Source organism: Takifugu flavidus, chromosome 19 (assembly GCF_003711565.1).
Source record: "Takifugu flavidus isolate HTHZ2018 chromosome 19, ASM371156v2, whole genome shotgun sequence".
Lineage (NCBI taxonomy): Eukaryota > Metazoa > Chordata > Actinopteri > Tetraodontiformes > Tetraodontidae > Takifugu > Takifugu flavidus.
Genome location: NC_079538.1, coordinates 3,070,230 through 3,088,235, shown reverse-complemented (window position 1 = coordinate 3,088,235; position 18,006 = coordinate 3,070,230). Strand labels below are relative to the sequence as shown.

At 47.0% G+C, this 18,006-nt stretch overlaps 1 protein-coding gene and 1 non-coding gene across 2 annotated transcripts; both read left to right on the top strand.

Moving 5' to 3' along the window:
• Positions 1 to 5: 5 nt before the first annotated feature.
• On the top strand, positions 6 to 77 carry trnaa-ugc (transfer RNA alanine (anticodon UGC)). Its single transcript has one exon. It is a non-coding gene; the product is annotated as a tRNA-Ala (tRNA).
• Positions 78 to 293: 216 nt separating this feature from the next.
• On the top strand, positions 294 to 17,722 carry ift172 (intraflagellar transport 172). Its single transcript, XM_057017025.1, has 48 exons — positions 294 to 511; positions 730 to 876; positions 1,080 to 1,192; positions 1,271 to 1,310; positions 1,487 to 1,552; positions 1,718 to 1,797; positions 1,928 to 2,015; positions 2,231 to 2,445; positions 2,533 to 2,656; positions 2,939 to 3,034; positions 3,152 to 3,313; positions 3,411 to 3,464; positions 3,586 to 3,689; positions 4,209 to 4,294; positions 4,538 to 4,650; positions 5,709 to 5,876; positions 6,045 to 6,181; positions 6,756 to 6,863; positions 7,242 to 7,326; positions 7,671 to 7,763; positions 7,921 to 7,998; positions 9,063 to 9,311; positions 9,791 to 9,869; positions 10,254 to 10,374; positions 10,806 to 10,950; positions 12,534 to 12,623; positions 12,722 to 12,819; positions 12,929 to 13,064; positions 13,128 to 13,244; positions 13,575 to 13,717; positions 13,845 to 13,938; positions 14,055 to 14,119; positions 14,222 to 14,402; positions 14,509 to 14,618; positions 15,101 to 15,230; positions 15,308 to 15,406; positions 15,480 to 15,589; positions 15,658 to 15,721; positions 15,788 to 15,874; positions 15,963 to 16,079; positions 16,235 to 16,345; positions 16,422 to 16,541; positions 16,621 to 16,716; positions 16,787 to 16,846; positions 16,918 to 17,016; positions 17,098 to 17,251; positions 17,329 to 17,414; positions 17,547 to 17,722. Exons 1-48 carry the CDS (start codon positions 473 to 475, stop codon positions 17,634 to 17,636), a joined length of 5,247 nt encoding a protein of 1,748 aa, XP_056873005.1. The 5' UTR covers positions 294 to 472; the 3' UTR covers positions 17,637 to 17,722.
• Positions 17,723 to 18,006: the final 284 nt, after the last annotated feature.

Here is an 18,006-nt window from a genome sequence, read left to right as displayed (position 1 = left end):
AACGAGGGGATGTAGCTCAGTGGTAGAGCGCATGCTTTGCATGTATGAGGCCCCGGGTTCAATCCCCGGCATCTCCAACTTTTGCCTTTCTTTCCCTCCACCCTGGCGACCTCAGAAACACGGATACATAAAGATACTTTTATTAAAGCCTGCTTCTATTTATATTGTAGAATACAAATAATCTTTTTGACATATCGCACCCTTGTGTTCGAAACTTTCGATTTAATTTAAACACAAACTTACGTATTTACAATTGCGACTTTTCCTATACCATTGAATGCACCACAAGCCCCCGCCCTAGCGGTAACTAAGGAGATCGTTATAGTTTACTAGAAAGATGTCCTTTTTCGCTACTAGCTACCGCTGTTATGTTTTCCTGGAACCAAAGTGCAAGTCTAAACATCAAAGGATCCGACTGCTACAGTCTTTATAGCTATTTTGTGTCTAACATTAATTGTAGTATAAAGCAAAAATGCAACTGAAGTATCTTAGAACGTTGTTACAGCCCCAGGTAAGCTCGATGATGAGTTAGCTTGTGCTGGCTAATGCTATAGTAGAATGTTTAATTGTAATAAACCAACAATATAACGTATTTCAACAAGAATACCTAGATTGCCACTTTGCTTGATGGGTTGCGAAGCTAAACTATTTGGCTAAAGTGCAGTTCGATATTCGGGCTCAGCTAGTAAACAGTTCTTGAGTTTTTGCAATCTTTCTTTGGTATAACAGGATGCTCATGCTTCCAAAGTGGCGTGCATGGCCTGGGCACCAAATAACTGCAAACTCGCCGTTTGCACGGCTGACAGAGTGGTGCTGCTGTATGATGAGCAGGGAGAGAAGAGGGACAAGTTCTCCACCAAGCCTGTGGCCTCCAAGGTAACAATAATGTTGCATCTGAACCCTTGTAATTTCTCCAAATTGCAATATAATTAAGTATCTACAGTAGCGTAATGCATTACATTGACCAGAAGTATCACACAGTGACTGTATCATTGTGTGATACTTATGGCTCTTAGTATGTAAGACATCAAAATGATTATTTGCTATTAATAATAGAAACACATGTGTTCCTATTCCAGTATGGGAAACAGAGTTATGTGGTTACAGCCATGGCATTTTCTCCAGACTCGACAAAAATCGCCATTGGTCAGTCCGACAGCGTCATCTTTGTCTACAGAATTGGAGAGGACTGGTAACATTTTCGTATTTATTCAATCAGGATCATTCCTTGCACACAGACAGGTTTTGTAAACACTTTGTTCTCTTTTAGGGGGGACAAGAAAACCATTTGCAACAAATTTGTTCAGATGGTGAGTAAACACGATCAAGCTGTGTGTCTGAAACCTGCTAAAAGTTGACGACCTTCAGTGGATGAAGATGATCAGAGATCAATGATAAATTTACTTACTTAATTAAATTACTCTGGGCTTGTGTTTTAGTCATTCCTATGTTTTTTGGGGGGAAATGTTTACTGGCTGTTTTACAGACTGCTGTTACCTGCCTCCTGTGGCCTTCAGACACTGGAATTGTTTATGGATTATTGGAAGGAAAGGTATGTCCAGAACGTGTTCTCATGTATTATCATCCCAACAGAAACAGATTATGGTTATTATCATTGGTGATAGACTGAGACTGGAATTCCAGCAGGCGGTCAGTTTAGTCAGGTGCCTGATTAAAGGTTGCTCTCAACGCCACATCATTATTCTTTTTCCCATAGGTTCGTTTAGCCAACACGCACACCAACAAGTCATCGAGCATCTACACCACCGAGTCGTGTGTCACCTCACTGGCCTCAAAGTAACTAAGTGTTCGACTATTATCGCCGGCAGATGGAAGATGTGCGCCTGTTTACTGACTGGACCTGTTCAAGTAGCAAAAGTCAACTGATGGGTTTCTTTTTCTGTGGTTTTTGTCTGTTCTGTGTCAGTGTTTCTGGGAAAGGCTTCCTCGCTGGGCACGCTGACGGGCGAGTTGTGCGTTACTTCTTTGACAGCGAAGGTTCAAGAGAGTCGCAGGTACTCGCAGATCATCATTGACTACAAAACTATATTCAAGAAAAGTGCTTAAGTACATGAAAACCAGTGCAGGTCGCCTCTCTGTCCCAGTCTAACTCGTGCTTTTATGTGCCATAATTAATGTTTTGGGTTTCTTGTGTATTTATCTCTGTTGTGCTGGTATTTGGGATTATTCTGGCAGAGGTTTAGTGGGGCTGTGTGTGTTTTGGCCTCAGGGGGAGCTGTTGAAACACCCGTGCCCCCCGTACGCTCTGGCCTGGGGCACAAACAGCATCATGGTGGGCGGCTGCAATAAGAAGGTGGTGGCCTACAGCAGAGACGGCCACGTTCTGCAGACGTTTGACTACAGCCGCGACCCCACGGAGAAGGAGTTCACCGTGGCGTGCGGCAGCCCCAGCGGGCAGTCGATTGTGTTCGGCAGTTTCGACAGGTAGGTAGACGCACTCTCAGCTGGTCGTCATGGCAGCACCATGATACCCGCGCATTAAGGAGCTGCTCTTCCTGGTGTGTCTGACAGGCTGCGGGTGTATAACTGGGCTCCCAGGAGAGGCGTGTGGGATGAAGCCAAACCCAAAGAGATTCCCAACTTGTACACCATCACCAGTCTGAGCTGGAAGAAGGATGGGTCCCGCCTCTGTGCTGTAAACACCTTTTCCCAATACTCTCACTGATAAACAAACACTTACTCTGCATGGAGAGCATATTTCTGTAAGAATGGAATAGGATGGCGAGGCCGGGACTCTATTTTTAATCTTTTTAATCTCTTCTAACATTTCCCTGTTTAAACCCAAACACTTGCCTTTAGTTTGTTCCCTCATGTTGCACTTGTGGAGGAGACAAACTGGCTCATTATCACCTCTTGAGGCGACAATCGGTACTACAGGACTCTGCTGAAGCGTGTTTATGTGTTTGTTCTCTGCCAGGGAACACTGTGTGGAGGAGTGGAGCTCTTTGACTGCTGCCTGCGGAGAACCAACTACAAGAACAAGTTTGAGATCACCTATGTCAGTCTGAATCAGGTAAAGGCACCAAGGAAAACCAAAGCTGCTGTTGCTCAAACTGTGGAAAAAGACAGAATAAAGGATTTCTGTACTGGTCTTTTTCTCTGTTTCGCCGTCAATGTTTCTGATATGCAGGTCCTAGTGAAGAACCTTTCTACAGAAACTCGGGTGGTCCTCAAGTCACATTATGGATATGAAATCGAAGAAGTCAAAATCATGGGTAAAGACTGCTACCTGGTGGCTCACACCTCTGATACTCTGTTGCTGGGAGACCTGCTGACCAATAAACTGAGTGAGGTATGACTTAAAGCCCTATTTGAACACATCTTGACATTAAAGTTACTCGCAGATTCCTGCCAGATGCCTGTATGTTGACCTTTTTCCTGGTCTTCAGGTTTCCTGGCCCGGCTCAGGGGGGAACGAGAAGTTTTACTTTGATAATGAAACAGTACGTCAACAGGCAGTCATCTCTCTGAAACCTGTTTTGTGAGCAGTTAAGAATTTTAACTCACTTCATGAGGTTCATGCTGGCCTGTAGCATTTTTCCTGCTGTTCTGTGTCGCCATCAGGTCTGCATGATTTTTAATGCCGGGGAGCTGAGTCTGGTGGAGTACGGCAACAATGAGGTCCTGGGGTCAGTCAGAACCGAATTTATGAACCCTCACCTCATCAGGTGGGTCCACTTACACAAGCCAAACAAAATGGATTAAATAAAAAATGGATTAATAAAGTTCACAGGACTGAGGGAAGAGTTGATTTATATTCCTTTTTTTCCTAATTCTGAGAATCGAGGCTCTCTCCCGATATTAATCTCTAATTCTGAATCAATTATGCCCACATGGTGTGGCTGTGATTCTCTGCGATACGTGTTGTGTCCAGTAGGTGGGGGTGTTTAGCCGTGCAGAGCCTCTGTCGCTGAAGCCTTCGGGGCAGGAGACGGGCTGTCACTGCAGTCAGAACACATCAGCATTTAAAATATTCAGCGCTGTCAGAAATGTCAGGAGGTGCAAACGGTTCCTGGAGAAGCTCTGACTGCTTCTCGCCTCCAGCTGAACTGTAGTTCGACAACTTTCCCTTCCTGTTCATTACTTTTGTGATACTTCGGCCACAGTTGAGCCAATGCCCATCTGCATCACTGTGAGTCTGAGCGTGGTCACCGTCACCAGTCTGATGTTACAAATGTGTGTTTTAGTGTCAGACTGAATGAAAGGAAGCAGCGGGGGGTCGAAGACAACAAGAAGATCGCATATCTGATTGACTTAAAGACCATAGCTATTGGTAAGATGATATGTGTTAACTGAATTGTCCAGTTTTCAGGTTTATTTTTAGTATTTATGAGGATTTGGCAAAATAAAATTGAATCATCAACACCTAGTTGATGAATGTGATTGATGAGCAGCCGAGGATGCTAATGGCAGCTATTTAATCCCAGACAGTTTCAACATAAAGCACAATATCAAAAATGTGAACCTGCTGACGGTCAGGCTGACTCTGTTATCTTCTCTCCACACGTCACCTCAGTGGATTTAGTTAAGGGCTACAATCTGGGAACCATCGGCCACGACTCCAAGGTCGACTGGCTGGAGCTTAATGAAACCGGCTGCAAACTGCTGTTCAGGGACAAGAAGCAGCGGGTGAGTGTGGAACCGCAGCACCCTGACGTATCGGAAGGGAGAAGTTTTGAGAGAAAAATGAAAAAAAGTTGAAAAAGTGCATGTGTATGACAAAGAAAGGGTAAGTGGTAGGGTAGTTAACAAAAGCATGGGCAGTTGGCTATAATTCCCCTTTTCATTGATCCACACAATACAAACACCCTTTTTTTAAAAGTGTGTGGTGCTCGGCTGATTAGCTTAGATGAAATGCTGGTAATGAATTGGTAGACTGGATCTAATTTTCTGTATTGAAAAGATTTACAGCAGCTGAGTTTTATTGCTGAATTCACCCTGCGGCAGCCGGGTGCTGGTGACGGTGGCAGGAAGCTGATGTCAGTTGTTGCCCCAGGGTGTTAAGAGAATCTAATGTTCAATCCCCGGGGCAAAGATGTGGAAAATCTGATAATTGGAACTCTCTCCATGGTGTCATCCTGACTGCACACCAGGGGTGAAAGGCATAAGAATAAAGTTTACTGTGCAACAGATCAGACCCAATCATTCTCCTCATGTTTCATGCTCTGTGAAGGACTTTCAGTCAAATCCAAATAGGAGAATATACTTTGATCAGAGAGTTAAGTAGCTGTCTGTCTATCATCATTCCGGCGCTTTTAAATGTGGGGGTATTAACGTCAATAACACAGATTCACAGCAGATCTCAGCAGTTAAAAATCATAAAGAGTCAACTTATGTCATAAATGTCTCTCAAATTGAAATTTGCCTCCATCAACAGGCCGGTCTTTATTAAAAACTTTGCCGGCGGAGCTCCAGGGTAAAACTATAGACGGAGGAGCTTTATTAAAAACGGAGGTGGTAATGCTGCTGGTGGTGGTGGGGGGGGTGTTAACACAGCTGATTGCAACAGCGGGGGGTCTTCAGGGGGCAACTGCAGCTCAGCAAAATGTACAGAGGCCGAATCCGAGGAGACGGCGATGTTTCCAGGCTGCTGAGGCATCGTGAGGTTGCCACGCTGATTCCCTGACTTCAGCGGGGGCTGATGAAGACAACAATGAAGAACCCCGGTGTCTGTCCTCCCCCCCCAGCTCCAGCTGTACGACATAAAGAGCGGCGTGAAGGCCACGCTGCTGAGCTTCTGCCAGTATGTCCAGTGGGTGCCCGGCAGCGACGTGGTGGTGGCGCAGAACAGAGGGAACCTCTGCGTCTGGTACAGCATCGACAGCCCAGAGAGCATCACCATGTTCCCCATCAAGGTGGGGGCTTTGATTAATGGGTTGGTCTTATACAGCATCCAGGTCTAGAGCCACAGGGGTCACTGACCTCACCTGTATGCAGAGTCTAGTGGCACGACTGTCTTGTGTTGATGAATTAAACGGACTGCAGGTGGACCTGACCTTTGGCCTTGTTTTTGTTACCGCCAGGGCGACATCGTGGACCTTCAGCGAGCTGACGGGAAGACCGTCGTGATCGTGGCGGAGGGCGTCAGCGCGGTGCCGTACGCCCTTGACGAAGGTCTCATCGAGTTTGGCACGGCGGTCGACGACGGCGATTATAACAGGTAGGTCAGTGGCGACGGCGTCCTTCCCGGTGTGCGTCGGTTGTTGCCATCGCAGGAGGCTCGCGGCGATGGCCGGCTGTTCAGAACCGACCAGATGTCCTTTTATCCCACCGCTTCCTCAAGCAGCTCCTCAAGGGTGCCTTCGCCGTTCAGGCCAGCTGGGAGGTTTAATCTGTAATTTCTTCACTCTGTTGTGATTTAAACACATTTCGAAATGAGAGGCCACAAGTGACCCCTGAATGTGGACGAGCAGCAGCTGAACTCTTCACTGAAACCGACGTTTTTCTTCCTCTCTGTGAAAAGAGGCTGCTGCTGAATGTGTCCTCATCTGCTGTTAATCACCACTCATTCTTAATCCAGCAGAAGCCACATCCTTCATACACCACCGTGTTGCTGCTGTGTGCTCATATGAGCTTGGGATATCAACATATTTCCTGTTGTCAACATTGACACGATGGCTTTGAAGCATCCCATCAGCAGCTCTTTCCCATGCTGCTGGGTTACCTGCAGCCCTGCTGGTGAGGCGCCGCGCTGCTACACAAACCAGCTAAACCCGTCAAATGTGTGTTGACAGAGCCGTCACGTTCCTGGAGACTCTGGAGATGTCACCAGAGTCTGAAGCTATGTGGAAGACACTGAGCAAGCTGGCTCTGGAGGCTGAGCAGCTGCACATCGCAGAGAGGTGAGCGCACGTACGCACACTCGCAGCATTGAGCATTCTCCTTTTGTTTCTGCATCATTAATAATTTATATGGGGTTCATCTTTCGTCAGCTCCATTTACATAAATCATAAAATTGGAGAAAGACACATTTTATTCTGAATGCCTGTGATGTTAATGAGAGGGGGAGAACGAGTTTTAATCTGATGCAACTGTTCACAGAGAGCTGCTAATAAATTGCCTTTTCATCTCTGGGTCCCTGAATCTGCAGCATCTTTAAAGGCTAATCAGACAAAACCCGGAGTTTTGCTCAGTTCCTTAAGAAGAGGCTGATTTCCAGACCTTTAAACTTCTAATTTCAGCCCTTCCTCCTGATTTCTCACCTTTATTTGTATTTCCAGGTGTTTTGCAGCGTTGGGTGATGTTTCGACGCTGCGTTTCCTCCAGCAGACAAACCAGATTGCTGACAAAGGTTCACAGGGAGTGGTGTGTGTTCTGTATCCTCTCACACACACGCGCACACACACACACAGGCACAAATTCCAACTCCTTAACTTTAATTGAAACCAAGATTTAACTCTCAAGCATGACTTTCAGGTCATGAGGACCAGCTAAAATGTCCTTACTTTGCTAGTGAAAGGTCTCTCTCTCTCTCTCTCTCTCTCTCACACACACACACACACACACACACACACACACACACACACACACACACACATAATGAAGGGATATTTGGTGCTAAAATAAATGTTTTCCCCTCTGTTTATTGATGTCGATACTGTTCTCGGGTTGTTCATGTTTGTGTTTACCTTTGTGCACGTTTCTGCCAGGGAGGAGACGGAACAGCATCATTTGAAGTCCAAGCCCGCTTGGCCATGCTGAACGGGGATTTTAAACTGGCTGAGATGCACTTCCTGGAGCAGGTTGGGCTCTCGTCGTCTTTACTGCAGCCAAGCTGGGCTCAAGTGCTTCGCGTCTGTTAAAGTTGTTTCTGTTGGTCATGGAATAAACATGCTGAACTGGTGTTTACCCTAAACACCTTATAAAATCGTCGGCCTGTCATCGGTTTGTGTTTTGCAGAACGCGGTCGATGAGGTGATAGAGATGTACCTGGAGCTGCACATGTGGGACGAGTGCATCGCAGTGGCAGAAGCCAGGGTAATAAAGCCCCCAACACTCCTCTGCAGCTTTTTCAGTCCCTGTCAGCTTAGGGAGGGCTGAAGAAATGGCCTTCTCCTCAGTAATGATTCAAAGTTTAAGAAAAAAAGGTTAAATGTGTTCTTGTGACTATGCCAGTGGTAAAATAACAGTAGCCATTGCCCCCACAGTGGAGTTTTATTATGGCACAGGTTTACGGGCAGCTGTGATTGGCTACATAACATAACAAGGATCTTCAAAAATCTTCAAATTGTTCGCTTTTACCTATTTTTGCATCATTCAATTTTGAAATGAGTCTTCTTTATTGCTGTATAAGTGCCGTGTAACTCTGACAGTAACTCCTCCTGGAGGCGACATCCTCTGCTAACCCCAGAATGCTAACATCGCCTCTAGCAGCCCCATCGCCACGATCACAGCTCATCCTTTCTGGCTGGTTCTTGGCTTCCTGTCATGGCCAGAAGGTTTGCCGTGCCTCCCAGCACAGTGTCGAGGCGTGTAGGAGATAACAGGAGACAGGCCAGTACACCAGGAGAGGCAGAAGGAGCAACAACCCACAGCCAAACTGCTGTCTGCTCTGTTGTGCCAGGAGGAACAGAAGGAGCACTACAACAGTCCTGCAGCCTACCTGCAGGAGGCCACTCAGGTTTCATCAGGACCCAAATGTCCACAAGTGCTCACAGCCCAGGACTGTGCTGCTCAACTGGCCTGAGAACACCATATTTAGCAGATTCCCACTGGCACCATATCTGCTGTTAGGTACCAGGATGAGATCCTGGGACCCACTGTCCCACCATATGCTGGTGCAGTGGGTGCTGGCCTGGCTCCAGTGGGTCGCCTTTGCTTCCATCTCTAGCACGACTCACTGTCCTGCTAGAGATCCTCCAAGCAGACCTGCTGCTTGGAGACCATTGTTGGGCTCAGGAGAAGGTCTAGGTGTCCTAACACACGTAAAGGTCACAAGTTGTCCTATGGAAATTTCTAGAAGTGTTTTTGAGCAGTGGCTGTTGACAGCAGAGCAGGAAGTTGCTGGCTCATTATTAAACATCTTGTGTCATTGATCCCAGGGGCACCCAGAGCTGGATAACCTCCGCAAGAACTATTTTGAGTGGTTGATCCAGACGGGTCAGTACAACAAGGCCGGTGCGGTGAAGGAGAACCAGCGGGACTTTCAGGGGGCCGTCAACCTCTACCTGAAGGCTGGACTACCGACTAAAGCGGCCCGGCTGGCCATAGATCAGCCGGAGATCAGCAGCAACAGTGACAGCGTCGGCCGCATTGTGGCCAGTCTCATCAAAGGAGAGTTTTATGAGAGGGTACGTGGACCCCTTCTCTTCTCTTGCTCTAAGCAGCTTTAACAGAAGGAGAATGGAACATTTTTCTTGAGGCTCTTCATGTTTACTCTTTGTCTTCGTCCATCTGTCTAGTTTGTCTTTGTTTCTGTCTTGACTGCTTGAGTGACTGTTTTCCTGCAGCCATCTGTCCTCACATGACAGTTGGAATAGGAAGAGAAGCAAACGCGCAGTGAAAAAGATTCTTCCAGTTGTAAAGATCCTTCAAAGTTAATTAGAGTAGGCATTCGTAGTCTTTGCTAAGGTCTGGGCTACGTTTGTTTTTTTAAAAAGCCCTTTCAAATCAACAGGTTAATTAACTGCTGCATTTTCATACACAAGGTCACAGCAATCGGAGACATAAGCTCCCAGAAACCCACTTACAATATTACACTGATGTCACTAAATTTGCATTCTATATGACTGACTGACTCGTCTTTATCAAACCTTTCTCTGTCTTCCAGGCTGGAGATCTTTATGAGAAGCTCAGAAACAACGAGAGAGCGTTAGCTAACTACTGCAAAGGTGGCGCTTTCAGGAAAGGTGAATCTTTCATGAATGCCTTCAAGCACAATGTAGATAATTAGCAACTGTTAGCATGCTAAGATGGGGACGATAGTGAATAGTTGAAGTGATGCAGTTTACCCATTGCGTCTCTTATTTGCAGCTTTCATAAAGGGGACAGAATGTTTTTATTTTAGATATTTAATTATGGCTCAAACTGAACCAGCATCCTCCTCCCTGATTAGCATTAAACTAGAATTTATACCTACCTGAAATTGCACTCAGAGTGAGGTAATCTGGGAATCACTAATTGTAGCTGTTAGCTTTTATCCTGTCCTGCAGTAGATGCGTCGTTTACGTTGTTCTGTAGTTAGGTTTGGTGTAAACGCGCTGTAGATTTCATCAAGTTTCTGCCTCCTGTAGCTGTGGAACTGGCCCGTGTTGCTTTCCCTGCTGAGGTGGTGAGACTGGAGGAGTCCTGGGGAGATTACCTGGTCCAGCAGAAACAGATGGACGCCGCCATCAACCACTTCATTGAAGCTGGGTGTGTGGACTGAAGAAACAAAGATTTGGACAGATGGAGAGCAGGAAAGATGATTTCTGAACACAAAAACAATCCCAAAAAAGATTGCCAACAGTTATTTATCAGAGCCAAAATGGGTGGATGAGAGGCGATATCTTTAGCCATTATATTCATTACCCAAAAACGCCACTTAAATTTGGTCGTAGCCGCCCAGATTTTTATTCAGTTCAGGATGAAAAAAAAGCATCTGAGAGTGATTTTTACTGTAGAAACTGCCAGGAAAGTTTGATTTTGATCATCTGGTCTTCCACATTTAACACAAAATTCACATTAACTTGAAGTTAGACAGTTCTGCTTTCAGGAACGTGCAGCTTTAGCTTCAACGGCTGATATTTAGTTAATGTGTGTAATTATACACAAATGCATTAAACTGACTTCTTCCTCTCTCTCAGCTGCTCCCTTAAAGCCATCGAGGCAGCCATCGCTGCTCGCCAGTGGAAGAAAGCCGTTCACCTCCTGGAGTTACAGGAAGATTCCTTGGTTGCAACCTACTGCGTGAAGATAGCGCAGCACTATGCTGCCATGCAGGAATACGAGGTTAGAGAGGATGAAGATAAAAGGCTGTTGAAGCACATTTAGTGGCAAAAACGCACAAGTATCCACTGATGTTCAATATTATGGAATCTTGACATGGGGAGTGAGCACAGCAGCAGTGAGGGAACCCGTTACGTCAAGTGAAGCCAAATGCAGACAAACCTGACCATAAAAAGGTTTAATTCTGAAAAAAGTTACAAAGAAATAAATCAGAACCCAGAATCAGAATCAGAAGCAGATTTATTGCCATTGTTCATGTAATACACAGTATTACACAAACTAGGAATTTGTCTTGGTGAGACGCTGCGACATTCAACATAAAGAAGACCACACTAGAATAAGATAAATAAAATAAAATAAGACATATATACAGTATATACATAAATAGTAAGTGGTAAGAGGTAAGTGGTAAGAAATAGTGCAGGTCAACGCAGGATGTGATGTATTGTTTGTGAGTCCGGCTGGCTGCTGTACATGGTGCTTAAGTGATAAGTCACTTGGTGTTCAGCAGCCTGATGGCAGAGGGGAAGAAGCTGGTGCAAAGGTGCAATAAAGGTGCAATAGGTGGCCAGTGTGCCGGCAAGTGAGGTTGATCTGGGCAGCAGTGAACCAGGAGCTGCAGGAATGGGGAAATAAAAACAAGACAAAGGTGGGGCAAGTAAAAACTAACAAGGAAGGCAGACTAGCAAACATCCAAGCTCAAAAAACTCAGGTAAAGGGAACCAAGCATTACCACAGAAGAGTGCGGATGTGGTCTCAGTAAAGCTATGGTTGCCAGAGTGGCTCCTGCAGTAGTCATTGGGGCTGGATGCTTCCAATAGTAGCTGCTCAATCACCAGAAAATCAGGCCTGTTGAAAAGGAAAAGAAAAAGCAAAATCTGGTGTAATTACACAGAGAAAGGCGAGAGATGATGGTGGCGATGACGACAAGGACGGCGGTGGCAGAGCACAGCGTGTTCGGCTGGTTCTGATGAGCTCAGCTGAGCCAAACAGCCTGCCAGCCTCTGAAAATAGCAGCGCGTTTCGCTCTGTTTGCTCTATGGGCGAATTCACAGAAAGCAATTAAGATAACAAGCTCTTTACTGTCCAACTTAGGGGAAGTTGCAGGGAAAGTATGATTCATTGCAAAGTCAAACAATGAAAGACGCTCACACCTGCGAGTTTTTGTCACGACAGACCCACACGCTCGTTAGCTGCTTTGGCGACAGCGCTGATTCAGGCTGAAATATTAATTCTTCTATTAAGTGGCAAAAATCTATTTACACTTCTGCTTCTCCCAAATTCTATTACAGGTTTCACGTGACTCTTGCAGGAGTTTTTCTCTCTGCTATGTTTCACACACACACACACACACACACACACGCGCGTGCATACAAACCCCCAATATGTGCTGCAGATTAGTTCATTTGACTGATGTCAGCTGGTTCCAGACTTTATCTGGAGGCAGAAGAGGCTCCTGGGTCAATGGTAACTTGGTGCTCCACACATGGCTGACGTTAGCAACATTAGCACAGATGCTATAAACATGCCAGTATGATATTTGGAAGCTACCCTCCTCAGTCTTGGTCTTGCTTTGTTTGTTGCAGATGGCAGAGCAGCTGTTTGTCAAAGGAGGTCACATTAAAGATGCCATTGACATGTACACAGCAGCAGGGAGCTGGGAGAGGGCACACAAGGTCAGCGCTCCCTCAGCCTTCGAATGAGTCGGGGGGTAAAAGTCCCAAACTGCGTACGTCCTAAATGAAACGGGGATTCTCTGCTGTGCTGTTTGCAGCTGGCGGTCAAGTGTATGACCACGGAGGAGGTCTCAGCTCTGTACATCAGCAGGGCCCAGGAGATGGAGAAGGATGGAAAATACAAGGAGGCAGAGAGGTTAATGCAGAGCGATGAGGGGCGGAGACTCCAACAGTCGTCTCCTTTCATATTATCGACACCATCACTTTCAAACAAAAAGGTGAAAACTCGGTGTTTGTGCACGTAGACTCTTCGCGGTGGTGAAGAAGCTAGACCTCGCCATCACCATGTACAAAAAGAACCGGATGTTTGATGATGTCATTCGCCTGGTGGCCAACTATCACCCCGAGTTCCTCAAAGAGACCCACGTGCACCTGGCCAATGTGGGTACGCTGCTGGATCTGTCCTGCTGCAGAGTGGCGTGTCTTTAACCACGACTGTTGCAGGAGCTGGAGAACGAGTCCCGCTTCTCCGAGGCCGAGCACCACCTAGTTGAGGCTGACGAATGGAGAGCTGCGGTCCACATGTACGGCACCAAAGAGATGTGGGAGGACGCTCACAGGGTAGATGCTCTCCATGTTCTCCAGACTGTAGCTTCACGACAACAACAATGCCTTCATCTAATATCTTTATTAGTCCTGCCCAATAATTGAGACGATTGATCAGCTAAATCCCGTTGATTAATCATGATTAATCTCCGTTCAAATATATTCCTGAACAACAGGTTACCAAGAACACGTCGATGTTGGCGGTTCTGATTCCGCTGTGCTCCTTTTATTTAACTTTTGAATGAACAGTGATCCATTCAGATGATTGTTTTAAGGAAATGTTTCAAACCTGACATTTTATTCCTGAATGTAATCTGTGTGTGCACGTGTGTGTGCGCGTGTCAGGTGGCTAAGAGCCACGGAGACCCAGAGGCCCAGAAGCGTGTGGCCTACCTGTGGGCCCACAGTCTGGGAGGAGAAGCTGCTGTGAAGCTGCTCAACAAGTTCGGCCTCTTGGAATTCGCCATCGAAACAGCTTCAAACAAATGGTGAGCGTCACGGCAGCGCGTGAGCGTGTCCACTCCTGATGTCCCCTCTGACCTCTGCGTCTCTGATGTCCAGACTGGTCACGATCGGAAGTGACCGGACTCTAAAGTCCTGTTGTTTGCTTGACAGCTTGTTCAGCTTCGCCTTCGATTTGGCCCGTTTGGCATGTAAAGAGAAGATTCCCGAGGTCCACCTGAAACACGCCATGCACCTGGAGGATCAGGTGAACCCGCTCATGCTTTGACACACGCTGCACTCAAATCAGAACGTCCAATAACAGTAACAAGATAAAATTCAGAACAGAACCTCACTGATTGAATGCTGCCATGGTTCTTCCAGGGCAAGTTTCCCGAGGCCGAGATGGAATTCATAAAAGCAGGAAAACCCAAAGAGGCTGTGTTAATGTGGGTCGTAATGCAAATAAGTTTCATCAAGAGGTTCTGTGAGGTTAATGTTGGGGGGGTAAGGAGTGATTCAGTGTGTGTGTGTGTGTGTGTGTGTTTCAGGCACGTCCATAACAAGGACTGGGCCGGTGCCCAGCGGGTGGCTGAAGGCTACGACCCGGAGAGCGTGTGTGACGTTCTGGTGGAGCAGGCCAAGTTCTGCTTCCAACAGAATGAGCTCCAGAAGTCCGAAGCTCTCCTGCTCCGAGCACAGAGACCAGAACTGGCCGTCCAGTTTTACAAGGTCAGTAAAGCGGTCTCGGTTCAATCGAGGTCACAGGTAACTGAAGACATAAATCTTGTAGCTGCTCTTTTAACAGTCTTGTTTTTCTGTATTTGGTGCTGAACAGGAGGCAGGAATGTGGAGCGATGCTATCCGGATCTGTAAGGAGTACCTGGCTAACAAGCTGTCAGTGCTCCAGGAGGAGTACGAGATGGAGACCTCCAGGAAAGGAATTCGGTGAGAACAGAGCGGAGGGAGGATGCCACCGACACGTTTGTTGGAAGGGTTTCAGCGTAGGAAACTGCAGCAGATCGAAGCTTTAATGAAAACAGCTCGTTAGTTATCCAGCAGCACGTCTCATCTCGTCTCATCGCTCGTGTCTCTTTAATGAGTTCAGAGAAAAACATCTCAAACTGGTGCTGGTGAAAACCAACGAGGGAGACGTTAAACTGAGAAAGCACTGAATTATTCCCCCAGATGAGCGGATTAAACGGGCATAAACACACCGATGTTTGCAAACAGATGTGATAAAAGTAGGAATGAAGTTCATTAAGATGACAGGAGCATATTTTTCTCCCTCTACCAACATGCTAATGAGAAATCAGAGATAGTGTTCGTGTTGGACTCCTGCAGTGGTCAAAGATCTCGCTGCACGGAGCCGAAAACACACAGCTGTAAAGATCTCACCTGCGGGGACGCTGTGTGTGTGCTGCTTTCAGGGGGGTGGAGGGCCTCCTGGAACAGGCCAGAGAGTGGGAGCAGTCCTGCGAGTATTCCCGAGCTGTGGAGTGTTACCTGAAGGTGAAGGACGACTCCGACGCCGCTCTGGTGGAGAAGTGCTGGATGAAGGTGACGCCTCGTAGATGAAGCTGCTTCAGTAACAGTCGATCTGAAACCGTCTCACGTAAATCCTGGGAACCTTTCAGGCAGCAGATTTGTCCATAAAGTTCCTCGGCAGAGATCAGGCGGCGGAGGTCGTCAGAGCGGTCGCACCGCGACTGGCGGAGCGCAGGAAGCACGGCGACGTGAGTGCCTGCACACGCACGCTGGTCAGGCTCAGCCCCCGAGCTTCTGCTGAGTCCGTCTGGCCCGTTTCAGGCTGCCGACCTCTACCTGAGCGTGGACCTCATCAAGGAGGCCATCGACGTCTTCATCGACAGCGAGGAGTGGAACAAAGCTAAGAGAGTTGCCAAGGAGCTGGAGCCAAGGTTACACCACGGTCAGGTGACAACACACACTTTCCAGTCCCAGCTGTCTCAGCTCTGATGTCCGGCAGGTATGAGGACTACGTGGACCACAAGTACAAAGAGTACCTGAAGAACCAGGGCAAGGTGGACTCCGTAAGTACTCTGAGCCGTTCCAGCCTTGTTTAGCAGGTTCCATCTAACTGAGTTTCACAACTGTAGCTGGTGGATGTGGACGTGATGGCAGCTCTGGACATGTACGCAGAGAGAGGCCAGTGGGACAAATGTCTGGAGACGGCTTATAATCAGGTAGGAGATTTCACAACAGAACCAACCCACGAGTATGAAAACCTTAAATAAAGTTTGGGTTTGTTGACGACATGCTGCCACCTCCCAGAACTACAAGGTCCTCCATAAGTACGTGGCTCTCTACGCCTCGCACCTCATCAAGGAGGAGGAGCCTCTGAAGGCCTTGCAGTTGTACGTGCAGCACGGAGCGCCACCTAACCCTCAGGTCCTGCCGATACACCCCCGCCTGCCCCCCAGCTATTAATAATCAGTTATTGAGAAGGAAACAAAAATGACGCAGCTACAAAAAGAATTGGTTGTCTTCTGTTTCACTCAGGATGAATTTTGTATAACAATTGTGGTGATTCTTTCTTTCTTTAGAACTTCAACATCTACAAGCGTCTTTTCCTGGATGTGATCAACCTTCCCAACACGGACGCACCGGAGTTTTACCGAATGTGGGCCGACTTACGCAACTTCCTGCTGAAGCTGGTATGAACGCCATCTGCTCTCCCACGTTCCTGATGACATCTTTTCCCAGTAATTCTGCCGTTTGTGGCGTTCTTAGAGCGAGAACCTGTCTGGGTCTGCGGAGGCCAACTCTCCTGCTCACGAGGACTTTGACCAGATGCTGCTCGTCGCTCACTACTACGCCACCAGATCTGCCGCCAAAGGGGTCGAGCAGCTGGTACGTGGAAGAGAAAGAGGATGGAACATTTCTCTTTTCTGCTCTTATAATATTCCTTCCCTCTGCTGTGTGTTTGCAGGTCACCATAGCAACCAAGCTGTCGGTGTCGCTCCTGCGCCACACCATGCTCATTCCTGCAGACAGGGCCTTTTATGAGGCCGGGCTCGCTTGCAAGGTCAGAGAGGGAGACGCAGTTCGTTGTCTAGGAGGAAAAAAGTGTATCAGCTCGTTCTTTATCCTGACAGGCTGTTGGCTGGGAGAACATGGCCTTCGTCTTCCTCAATCACTTCCTGGATCTGTGTGACGTGAGTAATCTCATCCGTCCGTCTGACCAGCATGATGGAACGTCGCATCAGCAACTGGTTCTTGTCAACAGGCCATCGACGAGGGGACGCTGGACACCATGGACCACTCTGACTTCTCAGACACCGACATCCCCTTTGAAGTTCCCCTTCCCACCAAACTCTGCGTCACTGTAAGACCTCTGTGACCATCGGGTCAGTCGGGCAGACAAGAGAAAACTGTGTGTGTGTGTGTGTGTGTGTGTGTGTATCAGGATGCCCAGCGGGAGGAGATCCGTGACTGGGTGTTGATGGTGTCCATGGACAATCGGTTGGAGCAGGTTCTACCGCAGGATGAGAGGAAATCTTACGAAGCCTCACTGGTGGACGCCAACACCGGCCTCCGCTCTCCACCCTGTATTATCACTGGTAACACACACACACACACACGTGTGTATGTGTGCTGTCTGATTTATATTTCTGAATGACCTTTTCCCTGTGTTCAGGTTACCCAGTTGTGAGGAACAAGGTGGATCTGTCCTCTGCAGCAGCCAACAAGGAAGACTGGAACAAGTTCCTCATGGCCGCAAAGGTGAGAATCCAAACTTTCAGAAGGGAAGATGTTGTCGTTTTACTTCTGATACAACATTAAAGCTGCCACCTTAGTGGCGGTGGATTATTGTCTCATCTGATTGGTTGGTGATTGTGTCCGTCGTCCCTGCAGACCAATCACAGCCCGGAGTGCCAGGACGTCCTGGAGTTCATCAGCCAATGGTGTGGCGGCCTGCCAGCCTCCAGATTCTCCTTTGACTGAGCGTTGTTATTTGTTGGTGTTGTGTTTGTATATTTCATATAAAAAGTTTCAGATTGAAGAAAATAAATGTTTTTATTGTGAGTAAATGTTTTCCTGTCCTACTTTTCTCGGATTCTCAACTATTCGTATGTCTAATGATTCATGACTTTTCAATATTTCAGTGTGTTTGTGTCTTTCTGAAAGTGATTTTTGGTAAATGTTAAATAATTTGACACATTAAAAAAACAAGCAAGAAATACAGTTGTGAAAGTTTAATCCTTATTAATTATGAAATTTGTTTTTGGTGGAGGAAATTGGAACTAATTTAATATTTTAGGTCATGGAGTAAACTTTTCACACCAAGTTTATAAAGACGCTTTATTTTATGATT